The sequence below is a fragment of the Vicugna pacos genome, chromosome 6 (genome assembly GCF_048564905.1).
Source record: "Vicugna pacos chromosome 6, VicPac4, whole genome shotgun sequence".
Lineage (NCBI taxonomy): Eukaryota > Metazoa > Chordata > Mammalia > Artiodactyla > Camelidae > Vicugna > Vicugna pacos.
The window spans coordinates 67,324,960-67,340,493 of NC_132992.1; the positions used below are offsets into that span (position 1 = coordinate 67,324,960).

Here is a 15,534-nt window from a genome sequence, read left to right on the forward strand (position 1 = left end):
ACAGTCTCTCAGAGGAATCTGAGTAAAAAGAAAAAATTGAGATTAAGTTGGATTAAAACTGTAGATCATTTATGACATTGATTGTGGTGATGATTTCACAGATGTAGACTTGTCTCCAAACCCATAAAGTTGTATACATTAAGTACCTACAGCTTTTATATGTTAGTCATAACTCAATCAAGCAGTTTTTTAAGAGCCCATAGAACATTTTAGTATTGAACTAGATACATTTTTTCATTGTATGACTAATACATGTTCATTGCAGATAAATTAAAAATATAGGTTATAAATTTTATGTTGTAAAGTATATATTACATATTATGTTTATAAACTATAAAGTAAAAAATATTAATGTTACACTTGTTCTATTTATATTTGTGCTTTTTGAAGACATAAGAAATTATCAATACATATTGTTTGCTCCCAGCTCTTTCCTCATATCAGTACATCATGGCTTTCTATATCCATGAATAGACCTATAGCGTAATTTTTAATTGCTGAGTCTTATGGTACTATGATGAAATATTAAAGTTTATTAGCCAGTGTTCTTTCTTGGATATTTATGCTATTTTCAGATTTGCACTCTTAAAAAGTGCAGTGGATATCTTTGCATAGTTCTTTCTTAGGATGAATTTCTAGAAGTGAAGTTGCTGGATCAAAGAATTCACTTTTTGGGGGAGAGGGATATAGCTCAGTGGTAGAGTGTGTGCTTAGCATGCACGAGGTCCTGGATTCAATCGCCAGTACCTCCATCAAAACAAACAAACCTAATTACCCCCTCCCCCCAAAAAAAGAAAATAGGGAAGGAAAATTTAAAAAAAAAGAATTCACATTTTTGAGGCTCTAAATCTAAATTACCAAATTACGGTCCAGATTTGTTGCAGCACTTTTGTTCCTTCCAGTGTTAGACAAGTACGCTCATTTCTCCCTGTCTCGGGTAGTAGATAAGTTCTCCCCCATCATTGCCTATCTGATAAGTTTAAAAACGGCATTTCCGTGTTTTAATTGGTATTATTATTCATGAAGCTGACCCTCTTTCATGTTCACTGGCCTTTGTAGATTTTGGTCTCACGAATAGGCAACTCACAGTCTTGATTACAGATAGTTCAGAAACTTTTCCCCGTTCATTCATCAACCTTTTTAACAGCTTCTTCTGTTTTCTTTCCAGGAGCGACTGAAGCTGGTGACTGTTTTGGGTGCTGGCCTTCTCTGTGGAACTGCGCTGGCAGTCATCGTGCCTGAAGGAGTACATGCACTTTATGAAGATATTCTTGAGGGTGAGAAAGAGAGGCGGGCCTTCTTTGAGACATGTTAGTGATGTAGAGGGCTGAAAGGAGAAGCTTAGTGGTATGTTTTTCTGAACACAGTTCATGTTTCCAATAGAATTCTACTGTTAGAAGGGTTCTCAAAACATATCTTTTGATATTTTTGATATTAAACACACCCACAGCAGTTTGTGACTTGAATACCTCAATCAGTGAATACCACTTAAGATTTATGTGCCATAATGCATGAATTCTGGGCTTTCTAATTGTGACAGTTCTTTTTTAATGCCCATGCAAAAACTTCCCAAATCCTACATGATAGTGATTGTATTTTAGTATTTAATTGAAAAAAATACATAATTATACACATTTGGATTCAAGAACTCTTTGTAGTAAACCTTGTAGATAATTAGTGGGGACCCCTGCAGTAGAGGATAAGTAAAGATTAAAGAGGCCTCTTCTGACCCTGATAACCAGCAGAGAGCAGTCTAGCTGTATAAGAGTAAATGTTGGGTGGTCAGCTTAGTTCACTCACCTGCTAAATAATTTGGTCCTTCACACCAACTTGAAGGCATACTTGGTTTAAATTTGTGACTTAGCAGAATCAGATTCCTGCTTGTCATGAAACTTCACAGATACCTGTGAAGGACTGAAACCACACCTGTTAAATTGGTGAGCTGAATCTTCAAATGCCAAGAGTCCACTGGAATTTAGAATACTGTAAAGAGGTAGGCAATTTCCAAATTTCTTACTAGTTACAATATAATAAATAACTTTCCAGATCTCAGCAGAAGGAAAGAACCGTGTCTTTTATGTGTAATGATGATGCTCTTATGCCTAGGGTGTGAATATGGCATAATGGTAAAGAGTGAGCGTTGTAGGGGTCTTACTGCAAAATAGGGCAGAGGCTAAGGGTTGGTCGTCTTTAGGAAGAAAAACTAATAAACCAGGAGCCCACGAGCAGTGGCTGCCACTCTCTTTTGATCATATGTCCCACTGAAAAAAAAAGATATACATGTCTTATTACACCGATTTATTCTGTACTTTATAAAACATTCCTTAAATAGAAATTTTGGAATACAAGATTTAAAGTAAACATACATTGATTAGTATTTCCTTTCATATTCTAGTGGATCATCTTGAATTTTTCAGGCTGTGATCATTCCGCTGTGGAGAAAACATTCATAACATGACTAAATAGATAAAGTTTTTTGCTTGGTTTTGTAGCTCAGAAAGAATTATGGTAGCAGTTATTTTTTAAACTTGTCTGATAATTAAGTTTCTTGAGACAGAAGTATATTTTAAAAATGAAGTGTCCTAGCCCCCAGCCTAGTCTGCTGAATCAGAATCTCCTGGGAAGGGGTCTGGGACTATCTGTTTTTAGCAAGTTGTCAGATGATTCTTATTAGACACGTTTGGGAAACACTTGGATAGAGGAAAGAAGTGCTTCAGGTATAGCTTTTTTTTTGCTTTTTTAATAGTTTTATAAGATAATAATTCACATACCATATGTCAGGTATAGTTTTAAAGTTAAATTTAGCTACTTTAGCTAAATTTAGTTGGGTTGTATTCCTTTATTTTCAGTTTTCTTGGGTTTTGGCCCAAAATAATTTTGTGGATTCATTTGAAAATAGATACAATGTGTTTATAAACCTGTTTTTCCAAAAATAAGCTTTTTGATCTCTTTAACTTTTCATCATGAATTAGTCTCCTGCCCTAAGCCATCATTAAAATTAAAAAAATTTTTTTTTCATTTATATATTTTACATTCACTCTTTTTGGTGTAAATGACTATAAGTTTTGACAAATGCGGAAAATCAGAATACAGAACAGTTCTGTCACCCAAAAGATATTCTACTCTGCTTTCTTCCGTCCCCGTCCTCAGGCACAACTGATCTCGTCTCTGTCCCTGTTTTTGTTTTGCCTATTCTGAATGTCATATAAATGAAATCTTATAGCCTTTGGGTTTAGCTTCTTTCAGTTAGCATAATGCATTTGAGTCATCATATGGTTGTATATATGTATCAGTGATTTGCACCGTTTTATTTCTGAGTAGTATGTCATTGTTTGGATGAACTACAGTTTGTTTATTCCTTCACCAGTTGAAAGACGTCTGGTTTGTTTCCAGTTTGGGTGATTATGAAGAAAGTCACTATAAACATTTGTGTACAAATCTTTGTGCGAACGTTAAGTTTTTATTTTTCTTGCGTAAATACTTACAAGTGGAATTGCTGAATTATATGGTAAGTGTTATGTTTAACTTGTTAAGAAATTGCCAACCTTGTTTCCAAAGTGGCTGTACCATTTTGCACTCCCTTCAATAATATATGAGCGTTCCAGTTGATTCCAGACTTCCTTGCACTCAGTGTTGTCTGTTTTTAGTTTTTATTTTAGTGACTCTAATAGATGGGTAGTGGTACTGAATGTAGTTTTAATTTGCAGTCTCCTAATGGCAAGTGATGTTGAACATCTTTTCATGTGCTTGATTGCCACTGTTATATCTTCTTTGGTGATATTAAATCTTTTGTGTGTGTTTTAAATTAGTTTCCTTATTATAGAGGTTGAGAGTTCTTCAGATACTCTAGATACAAGTCCTTTAATGAGATATGTGACCTGTAAATATTTTCTGTTAGTCTGTGGCTTATCTTTTCATTCTCTTGACAGTATCTTCCACAGAGTAGTTTTTAATTTTGGTGAAGTGAATTTATCAATTATTCTTTCATGAGCTGTGCTTTTGGTGTCATATCTAAAAACCTTTTGCTGAACCCAGGTTTACAAAGATTTTCTCTTTTGTTTTTTTCTAGTTTTATAATTTTAGGTTTTGCATTTAGGTCCATGATCCATTTTGAGCTAATTTTGCACATAGTATGAAGGTTCATTTTTTTTTTGTATCTGAATGGATATCTGAAAGTGTTGGTACTGTTTGTTGAAAAGACTCTCCTTTATTGAATTCTTTGCATCTTTGCCAAAAATCAGTTGACCGTATTTGTGTTCATCTGTTTCTGGATTCTCCATTCTGTCTATAGACAGAATTGATCTATATGTCTATCCTTTGCCAATCCTACATCATCTTGATGACTGTAGTTTTATTTTTTTAACATGTTTATTGTAGTTTAATTCTTGTACAGTAAACTACACATATTTCAGGTGTACAATTTGATGAATTTTGATAGATACATACACCTATGAAACCACCACCATAATCAAAATAAGTAACATTTCCATCACTCCTCAAGAGGTGCAAATTTCAAACTCCCAATTTATCCCTTCCCACTCCCTCTACCCACTGTAACTGTAAGTTTATTCTCTATGTCTGTGAGTTTGTTTCTGTTTTGTAGAAAAGTTCATTTGTGTCCTTTTTTTAGATTCCCCATATATGTGATATCATATGGTATTTTTCTTTCTTTTTCTGGCTTACTTCAGTTAGAATGATGATCTTCAGGTCCATCCATGTTGCTGCAAATGGCATTATTTTATTCTTTTTTATGGCTGAGTAGTATTCCATTGTATGTATATATGTGTGTGTGTGTGTGTGTGTATCTATATGCCACAACTTCTTTATCCAGTCATCTATCAGTGGACATTTAAGTTGTTTCCATGTCTTAGTTGTTGTAAGTAGTGCTGCTGTGAATATTGGGGTGCATGTATTTTTTCAAATTGGAGTTCTCTCTGGATATATGTCAGGAATGGGATTGCTGGATCATATGGTAAGTCTATTTTTAGTTTTTTGAGGACTCTCCATACTGTCTTCCATAATGGCTGCACCAGCCTACATTTCCACCAACAGAATAGGAGGGTTCCCTTTTCTCCATGCCCTCTCCAGCATTTATCATCTGCATACTTTTTAAATCATGGCCATTCTGACTGGTGTGAGGTGATACCTCATTGTACTTTTATTCAAAACTATTTTAGATCAAAAGCTGGAGATAAGTAGAAAGTAATGTCAATTTTATTGTGATTCATAAACTTGACTCTGAAGTCTGTACCAAAAAAAGAGTTCCAAAATTATTTAGATAAAGAAAGCACTGTTGGGATAAGATAATGGTGAAAAGATCTTATACTCATCCAAATTTTTAAAATTCTGATATAGTTTTACCTCATAAAATGAAGTAATGTTAGCCAGTCTTTGAAAGGTGTAATTAGGCTTGACTTTTAGTTTCAGAGCTTTGGACACTCCAGAAATAATTGTCTTTAAAAATCATCATGCAACTCTTCACAAATAATAGCATGACTAACACCCTCTAACAAGGTGTTAACCCACCTTCTTACCTAAGCTTACTTTAGCATAACCTTTCACCTAACTTAGCACATACATCTGTTACTTATTAAGTCTGGATTTATAAAGAAACGTGCGTAATTATTTTAAAACATAAGACTAAAAGATTGTATTTTATTTCCATTAAAAATCATTTTGCCTAGGAAATAATTAATTGCATAACTTTTGGAATGAAATGCCACATAAAAATTTACAGAAGTGAAGGCTGTTTTATGCCTTCAACATCAGTTTATTGTGTATCTACTAGACTTCTGGCCTTACATTGATTGTTAGCAGTTCATAGATCTGCAGTATAGCTCCCGTCTTCAATAATTCACAGCCAATGGAAAATGAATAAATTAACAGTCAGTGACAGCAGGAATTGGCAAACTTTTTCTGTAAAGGGCCAGATAGTAAATATTTTAGGCTTTGTGGGCCATATGGTTTCTGTTGCAGTTACTCAGCTCTGCTGTCATAGTGTGAAAGCAGCTGTAGACAGTCGTGAACGAATGAGCATGTCTGTGTTCCAGTGCAAATGTTTATTTACATAAACAGGCATCAGCCTCTGTTCTGTAGTTTGCTGATGTCTGAATTATGGTTTAGTGAGATAAGACCTATGATAGAAGTGCATTCAGTATGCTGTGAATACATGAGGAAGACACAGAAAATCTTGAGGAGGCAGGGACTTAGGTGTTGAGTCTTGAAAGACAAGATGTTATCCAAAAGAAGCAGCATGGAAGGCCCGTGATTTCATTAACTCATGCAGAGTTGAGGCAGTGGCAGAGATGGGAGCCCATTTTGTTGAATATTTAGTAGGTAACTTATGAAAAGGTAATCATTCAAATTCTATCCAATAGCATCTTTCTAAATAGTTTTGAAATTTGTAGTCACCAAAATTCTGTGACTTGACTTCATGTGTACTCTCTTTTCATCTATAAATATGAAGAATTGGTTTTTTATATTAAAACAAGCATACCCAGAATTGCTTTGCCTTTAGAGAAGATCAGGTGTATTAATTCATTTATTTTTTTCAAGTTCTTTAGGCCATACTGAACTATTCTCCCAGTGCACAAAGGCCATACTGAACTATTCTCCCAGTGCACAAATGATGAGTTCTGCCACCTCAGAATTGGGCATCAGAGTACTGCATTTGGGGTTTATTAATTTTTATTGAAAGCATACAAAAATATCATATACACAAGAAGGTACACATACTGGCAATATATAGCTCAGTGATTTTTCACAAACTAAACACCCTCCCGTTATCATGAGGCTACATTTTAATTCTCCATCATCACTGATTCAAGATTCTTAGACTGCTTCTCTCATAAATGGAATTATCTTTCATCTCTGAGCCTTTAATAAATTCTTTGACTCAAAATCCTATTGCTTACAATAATTTTGCTTGCATGAAGGACAGGGTGATCATATCAGTCTGCTCACCTTTTCCTCCTAGGCCTGTCTGGCATTTAGTTCTCTTTAGCTGACTACTACAGCATAAGCTTCTAATTTCTAGGAAATACCTCTTATTCCAAATTCATTCTTTTCTTCCTCTGAAAGTCTCTCTTTATCTCCACTGGTGCTTTTAAACTACAGATGGCAACTCAGTGAATCTTGAAATAAATTTAGTGAGTTGGACTTGTGACTGGCATTTAAGAAGAGCAGGAGGGAGGGACAAAGATAGAGAAGAAACAGGTAAAGAAACAGAATAGTGCATTGTAACCATTGTAAGGCTGAGTGTTATTTTATGCAACTTTTATTTATTCATGTATGTATATGTTTATTAAATCAAGTTGCAAAATTTATTTTTTACTATAGGTCATGGCCTTAAAAGTTCAAAAAACATTATCATAAGTCTCATTTCATCAATTTCAGAAACTGCTTAACATTAATATCAGAATAACTACTGATATTCATAGACCTTGTTTAGTAAAATGGAAATGTATTGGCTAGAGGAGGTCTTTTCTGCCTATCTCTTGGAGGAGCACTCTATCTTATTTTAAGATGCCAGTGTAACTCAAACAGAAATGTTATAAGAAAAAAGTTACAGGCAGATACCCCTTCATGAATGTGGATGGAACAGTGTTTTACCAAATATTAGCAAGTTGAATCCAGCTTTATATAAATAGGATAGTACATTTGGACCAAATAGAGTTCACCCCAGGAATGCAAAGCAAGAGTTAGATTAATATCCCAAACCCTTTTTAATTTATCATATTAATCAAATAAAGTAGAGAAACCATTTGATCATCCTTAACAGGTATGGAAAAGCTTTTGACAAAGTTAAACTCCCATTCATTAAAAAAAAAATTCTTAGCAAACTAGGAAAAAATTCTGTACTGAGAAAGGGCATATTTGAAAAGCCTACAGATAAGATACCTAACATTGGGAACAAAACAAGATTGTCTCCTCTCAACCACTTGTAGTTAGCATTGTACTTGGGGTCCTAACCAGATGCTAGTCTGCAGCAAGGCCAGAAAAAGAAAGAAAAGGCATAAAGATTGGAAAGAAGTAAAACTGTTTGCAGATGACATGATCACCTATGTAAAATGGTTAAAGTTTTAAAGTCTCAAAACATCAAATATTGACAATGTTATGGAGCAACTAGTACTCTCATACATTGCTGCTGGATTTGTAAATGGTACAACCACTTTGTAAAACAGTTTGACAGCTTTTTTTATATATATATAAAATTAAACGCACACACACCCATCAGTTCTTTTCCTAGGTATTTAACCCAAGGGAAAAGAAAATGTGTATCCACAGAAAGACTTGTACTTGAATGCTTATAGCAGCTTTGTTTATTAAAATGGACCAAAATTAGAAGTTACCCAATGTCTGTCAACAAACGAACGGATAAACAAGTTGTGCTATGTCCATACAGTGGAACACTACTCAGCAAAATAAGAGGAACAAACTAGTGATACATGCAAAGCTTAGATAAATCTCAAAATATTATGCTGAGCAAAAGAATTCTTACACAAAAGAGTACATGTTGTATGATTCTGTTTATGTGAAATCCTAGTCTAGGGGAAACTCTGGGGACAGAAAGCACATTGGTGCTTGCTTGGGACCAGGAGTGACATTGACTCCAGAGGATCACAAAAGAACTTTCTGGGATTTTTAAGTACTATTCTATATCTTGACCTTGGTGATAGTTACTAGAGAGTTTTTACATTTGTGAATTATACATCAATAAAGTTCATTTTTAAAAGAGAGAGATTTAGACATTTAATTTAAAAATAAGTAAATAAAATCACTGTTGGGAAAAATCTTCAGATTAAAAAATTTCTTTGGGAAGACGAAAAAGTTCTGGAGATGGATGATGATGATGGTTGCAGAACAAGGTGAGTGTACTTAAAGCCACAGAATTGTATGCTTAAAAATGGTGAAAATGGTAAGTAAATGTTATGTCATGTGTATTTTACCATATTAAAAAAAGAAAACAGCTATGAAAACAAATACTTTCATGAATTTGAAAAATATGTAGGTTTTTATTATCTTTAGGTGGCATGTGCTTTGTACTCCTCAGAAATGACTTTTGAAGAGTTAAGGCAGGGTCTAAAATATTACAAAAGGCTTATGTAATTTCTTTGCTCAAAGGTAAAAAATGCTTAATCTAATTATAAATGATGAATATCTAGTATGTTGTCCTCTACTCATGAAACGCAGCAAAGGTAAAGATTCTGGCCTTGAAGTGTTTATGCTCTGAGTGTCGAATACGTGAATGTAAACTAGTGGTATTACTTGGCCTGGTGTCATTTACTATAATTCAGAATATCCCAATAATCATATTTCTAGAACTAAATTTAGACTGTCTCTTTTAAACTACTCAGCCCTTTTGGTTGCTAATTAGTGATTATTCCCTGATATTTTTTAAAGCTAAAATTTTGTATTTAATTTGCAATTTTTATATCAACCTAGGTTTAAAACTAGATAAATTTGATTTGTAATTATTTTCATTGTTACTGTTCTTCATTTGCCTATTTTCATCAAAATAAACTTAACTGTAGTTTCATTGGTATGAATTTCTCTAGCCAGAAAAGCTGATTTGGGGATATCGCTTGGGAATGTGACTGCTTTCTTGCTTGGTAATTTGCTTTCATGTCCTAGGTTTTTTTTTTAATGGAGGTACTGGAGATTGAACCCAGGACGTCATGCACGCTAAGCACGTGCCCTGCCACTGAGCTATAACTGCTCCCCTTCCTAGGTTTTGAGAATAGTAGGCACTTAAAGGTTCTGCATGTTAAAAGCAAAAGACCCTTGGGAATTTTTTCATAATGAACTTTAAGTTAAGGAAGTTTATGATTGGATTACAATATAGGAAGTGAATGTCTTTGTCATAAAGTCTATAGAGCTTGAAATACAAAAGAATGGAAATGTCCACATGAAAATGTTTTAAGAGGGACACATTTTCTCCTTATGGTTCATTCTGCTCTAGGAAAACACCACCAATCAAGTCAAACACAGAATGTGATTGCATCAGATAAAGCAGCAGAAATACCAGTTGCCCATGAACATGAGCACAGCCATGACCACACACAGCTGCACGCCTACATCGGTGTTTCCCTTGTTCTGGGCTTCGTTTTCATGTTGCTGGTGGACCAGATTGGCAGCTCCCATGTGCATTCTACTGATGGTAAGTGGCTCCAAGGTTTTCTGGGCAGTCCAATAAATTTGTAATTTAGGTGGTCATAAATCATTGAATAATTCGGTATATATGTATCAATGGCCTTATGCTAAAACTCTTGTCTTTCTCAGTTTCTGATGAATGTTTTATTTTGGGCAAGCTAGAGTGTTGTGACATGGCACAAGAGAGTGTTTATTGGATTATTACCCTGGTTATTTTAAAGCTGTCTCCTTTGATGGAGGTCTAGGGCAGAAGTTCTTAACCCTTTTTGTGCTATGGAGCCTTTAGGCAGTCTGAAGCCTGTGGACCTTTTATCGGAGTAATGTTTTAAAATGCATAAAACATAGTGCATAGGATTATAGAGAAAATCAATTATATTGAAATATAGTTACCAAAACATTAAAACAAAGTTGTGATATGGTAATGTATGTCTTCTTTATCAGGGCATTAAATAAATGCGCTTTAACAAGGCAACAGAGTGTTGAGTAGAACATCCAGTTGATTTGGGTTTTTGTTTTGATGGTTACTACTGCAGAAGAGCCTGATTCACAAAGACATTTTATTACAGATATACTTAAATACATGCATAGCTCTCTTAGTAGGGAAAGTCAAGCTTCTCCTAAGGGCAACTAGAATTCTCCAAGACTTTTAAAATTAATTCTAGTCAGAGTAACTTTTTTGTCTTAAGATCAATGAACTCATCTTTGGCTAGATCAACATCTCTATATGGTTTATATTAAATAAAAAGAAATTCTGGTCCATGATAATAACTGATGCCATAATGATAGAAATACATTTGAAAAAATTATATAGACATAAGGGTTTACAGATATTTTCAAATACATTGACAGAGATTTTGCGGATAGAAACTACTAGAAAGCAGCAGAGATATCCTGGTCCCCACTGAGAGACCGTGACTTGTACTTTTCGGTGGCTGAATGACTGTTAGGTAGAGTTGCCTGATAGTTGCCCAGCTCCATCACATGAGCATCTATGGACAAGAAGACTGTAATCATGCAATGTGACAGCACTTCTCTAAGCCCTTAATCTGAAGCAGTGATGAGTGAAAGTGATAGTATGAAGATATCAATAACAGCTGTAAAAATAATATGAAATTTCTGATTTCTGTTGGCAGTAAAGGGAGTACTAATGCTACTTGTGGTTCATTGTCTATATTCATAATTAAATGAAATGCTAAAATTCAGTTAGAGGTTAGTAAAAATACAGTGCATTTTTTTTCAAGTTAAAGTCACAGATACCCGCTGCATTCTACCTGTGTTCTCCTATGTGGACCCCAGGTTAACAATTCCTGGTCTACCAAAAACTCTGTTTAAAAGCAGGCAAAAGCCATGTACAGATAGTTCATTAAAAGATATAAAAATGGCCTTTAAACATATGAAAAAATGTTCAGTTGTACTTAAAATAAGAAGGATGCAAATGAAAACTCCACTGAGATGCCATTTCTCACCTGTCAGATAGGCAAAAATTCAAAAGCGTGACAGTATACTCTATTGGCAGACACTGCCATCTATTGCTGTGGAAATGCATAATGAATGGTGCAGCCCCCTTGGAGGGGAATTTGGGTGTATCTAACAAGACTACATGTGTATTTACCCTTCAACCCAAAACCCCACTTCTCAGAATCTGATCATTTGGCTCCAATGTGAAAATACGCATGCATAAGATTAATCAGTGCGGCATTGTTTACCATTGTACACCCACTTCAGTGTCTAGCCGTGCAGATTGGTTGAGTGAAGTATGGTGTATACATGTAATGGAGTTCTGTGCAGCTATGAAAAAGAATAAGAAATCAGATCTCTGTGAACTGATGGGGAGAGATTTCCAGGAAAAACTGTTAAGTGAAAAAAAAAAGCAAAAATAAATTACCATCTATCAAATACTATGTTTTGTATAAGAAAGGAGAAATAAGAGAACATGTATATATCTGCTTATCTCTACAAAAAAGAAACATAAGAAGGATCAGCTAGAACGCTAAGTTGGTTACCTGTAGGAGTGAGGGCGAGGGTGGGATAGGTCAGAAGGTTTTGAGGACTTCCCTGGGCATGCCTTTTTGATACAGTTTTGACTTTTGGAAAAGTGTTAATATTTTCCATATGCAAAAAATAAAATGAAATCAACCAAGATAGGGGAGCTAACTGAAACAAAAGAACGTATTTCAGATGAATAACAATCACACTGAAGGGGATTTTTTAAAAGTGAATTCAAGTAACTTGTGAACAGAGTATTTGGCGACGTACCTTTAGTGATGTGTGGAGTTGGGGAAGAAGCATAAACAAATACCGAACTCTTTTTAGTAGGCTTTGCCTTTTGTAGTGGTATGGGCAGAACAGTTCTGAACTGTATTAGGTGTGTTAAAAGATTGAGCGAATGAATAAATGTGTTGCTGATGGTGGAACCAGAGTCCTCACTGAGGAAAAAAGGACATACAAATAGGGAATGAGGGAAGGCAGGAAAGAACCCCTGCAGGGATGAATTGGAATTGGAGCCATTGGAATCATGATTTCTAAAACTTGTATGTGTATGTATATGTGTACATATATACATGTGTGTTTATGTATACATGTATGTATGTCTTAGCTCTGTCTATAGAAAGGGCCTAGAAATAAAGACACCCCACTAGCAGTGAGCATTCCAGGGCTCTTCAGAGAAATGGCTGATTCCGGGACAGAGGCAGGGTAAGTATCAAATGAGCTTGGAACATCTAGCGCTCAAGAAATACATATACCTGAAGGAAGAAAGAAGATGGAAACATGTTACAGGATATAGGAACCAGCTTGAAGGGGCTTCTGCTGGCCAGAATTAGGACAATTTGAACACCAGGATAATTAAGAACAGTAATAAAATGTAAGCCATTGAAAAAATGGGAAGCAGTAGGCCCATCCACATGAGACAAAGATAAAAGGAGAAGGGAGTGCATGTGCTTACAGTAGAATGCTAAGTGCCAACTGATGGAATTGGAAAATCAGTTTTGCAACCTTCATAGTAAAAATAGGCTCAGGCCAGAATCATCAATGTTAAATCTAGGGGGTATATTTTGATTTGCTTATTAGTTGCAAGGGGAAAAAAAGTTAATGAAGAAGTCAGGCAATACCTTGATCAGATAACCAGAATTAATGTCATTGGCGTTCTGCTTTAGTTTAAATAAGTAAGTTCCTATCAGACCAGCCTCCCTATAGATAACTATAAACTTTGGACAAAATTTTAAAAGCACTATCTAAAGACAATTGGAGAGTGACCTAATGGAGGTAAATTCTGAAAGTGAGTCAACACTTGGGATCTATTTTTACTGCTTTTAGCAGTCAGTGCATGTAGGGTAGCTAACTGATAGAAAACTCAAGTCTTTCTGGCCTAAGGAACTGGAGGACAGAGTTAGGGTAACTGCAGCCTCTGAAAAGTGAGGGGAGAATCTTAGAAAGGAGAGAGACAGAGAAACTCAGCCCCAAATTCTGTGTATAAACTGCTCAAGTCTCTGGCTAAGCCCTGAACTGTACTTTCCTGGGCAGACCCCAGGAAGCTCAGCTGAAGATAAAAGAACTAAACTGAGATTTAGGCAGCTGCTCAAAAGAGAGAGTTTGCAGTTTGAGCCAAACCAAGTTACTTAAAGCAAAACAAAAAAGTCAACGCTCTTTGGAGGAATATAATTGAATCCATAGTATCCACAAGATAACATTTACAGTGTCCAAGATAAAATCCAGAATTGACACCACAGTGAGCAGCAGATGTACATCCTGTGCTTCTGGACGTGATATCCTGAGAAGCATCACCTACGTAGTATGCCATGCAGGAATGCGTTATCTGAGGACACATCAGACAAATCTAAAAGGAAGGATCATTCTGTTAAAAGACAAGGAAGGCGCAGGGAGGGGAATGTAGTCTTCAGAGATAGCAATGTCACCAAAGTCAAAGGCAGAGAAAATATTTTAGATTAAAGAAGACTGAAGATATACAACTAAGTGCAAATCTGATCGTAGACTGAATCCTTCCTGGAAAAGGAAAAATGCTCTTTGGACAACTGACAAAATTAGAATATGCAAGAGAGATTAGAAAAAAAATCAATGTTAAACTTACAGAAGTTGATAACTATACTGTGATTATATAAGAAAACATCCTTTCTCTTGGGGAAATACATACTGAAGTAGCTAAGGGTAAAGAGCTCTGATGGATGCAACTTTAATTTAATGGTACAGGAAAAAATATGTGTGTTTGTGTGATGTGGATAGAGAACAAGAGAGCATGAGCACAAATGATAAAGCAAATGGGCAAAATGTTAGACTATCAGTCATTCTGAGAAAAGAGTATCTGAGTGTGTTTAGAACTATTGCAACTTTTCTGAGCATTTAAAATTATTCCCAAATGAAAGGTTTTTTAAAATTATGGGATTAAATTTTAAACAAAAAATGCCCGTGGTCTAGAAAAGTTTTAAGTTTCCTTGTATTTACTATTTCTTTTCTCTTCTTCTTTCTTTCTCTCTCTCTCTCTCCCTCCCTCCCCCTCTTTTTTTTAAACCAAGTCTTCTTTTAGGAAATTGATTTAGGAGTAAAAGGTTTTATTCATGTACTTAATTCTAAATAGTAAATGAGAAGCACCCTCTGTTGGATGGAATCTGACTCCAGCTGCATTACATACATAGTTGTCCACACTGGCCTTTATGACATTTTTCTTTCAATTTTTGTGAGTTTTAATTTAAAACGCATTTTTAGGCTGATTGGTGTCCTGTAACCCTATACAAAGATTAGATGTAGCATGTGGTCCTTTATTCTTCCTCCTGTTTTGTCTCAGAGGTCACTATTTTTGCTGGCTTTCATGTATCTAATGGCTTCACTTTACCTATTACCTGCAGAGTTTTGTGTATTTTTATCAGTAAAAGTTAATTCACATATTAAATTTATTCTGAAGCCATCTTTTCCTAGAGATTTATAAAAAGTGTGTTTTAATTTTAAAGCCTCTAATTTTTATTTAAGATGCTACTCATAGCTAGACCACAAGACTCTGTATGAAGAAAAGCCAAAATAAGCTTGTTGCATAGTGTCATCTGATTGTTCTTCCAGTTCGGGGTGATATTGAAATATTTGTTGTCTCAGAGTGATTAGGGGCTTTAACTTCCCTTCTTGCAGTGTTTTAATTAGAAGATAAATGTTGTTAATAAAAAGATGACATGTTATTTTACTCATGCATGCTTTTTCCATTGTAAACCGTCCTTTTGTGTGCTGGGCCTCTCAAAATGATTACATTCCTTGCAGTTTATTTGACTAATGTCCGTCTGTCATTTCACCTGGCATTTTGATGTCCATGTCTTTGAACTTTGCATTATTTGGACATTATTTACTTGTTTGTTTACTTTCTATAATAGCTGTAGTACAGAT

At 35.1% G+C, this 15,534-nt stretch overlaps 1 protein-coding gene across 3 annotated transcripts in view; it reads left to right on the top strand.

Annotated features, from left to right (window-relative positions):
• Nucleotides 1-15,534, top strand: part of SLC39A9 (solute carrier family 39 member 9) — a 41,177-nt gene that overhangs the window by 16,859 nt on the left and 8,784 nt on the right. For all 3 annotated transcript variants that reach the window (XR_012073713.1, XM_006206929.4, XM_015241479.3), the window contains exons 2-3: nt 1,169-1,277; nt 9,962-10,159. Coding sequence is in view for 2 of the 3 variants with exons in the window: in XM_006206929.4 (XP_006206991.1) it covers nt 1,169-1,277; nt 9,962-10,159 (307 nt within the window). In the remaining variant the exon portion in view is untranslated. The remainder of the gene's footprint in view (nt 1-1,168; nt 1,278-9,961; nt 10,160-15,534) is intronic.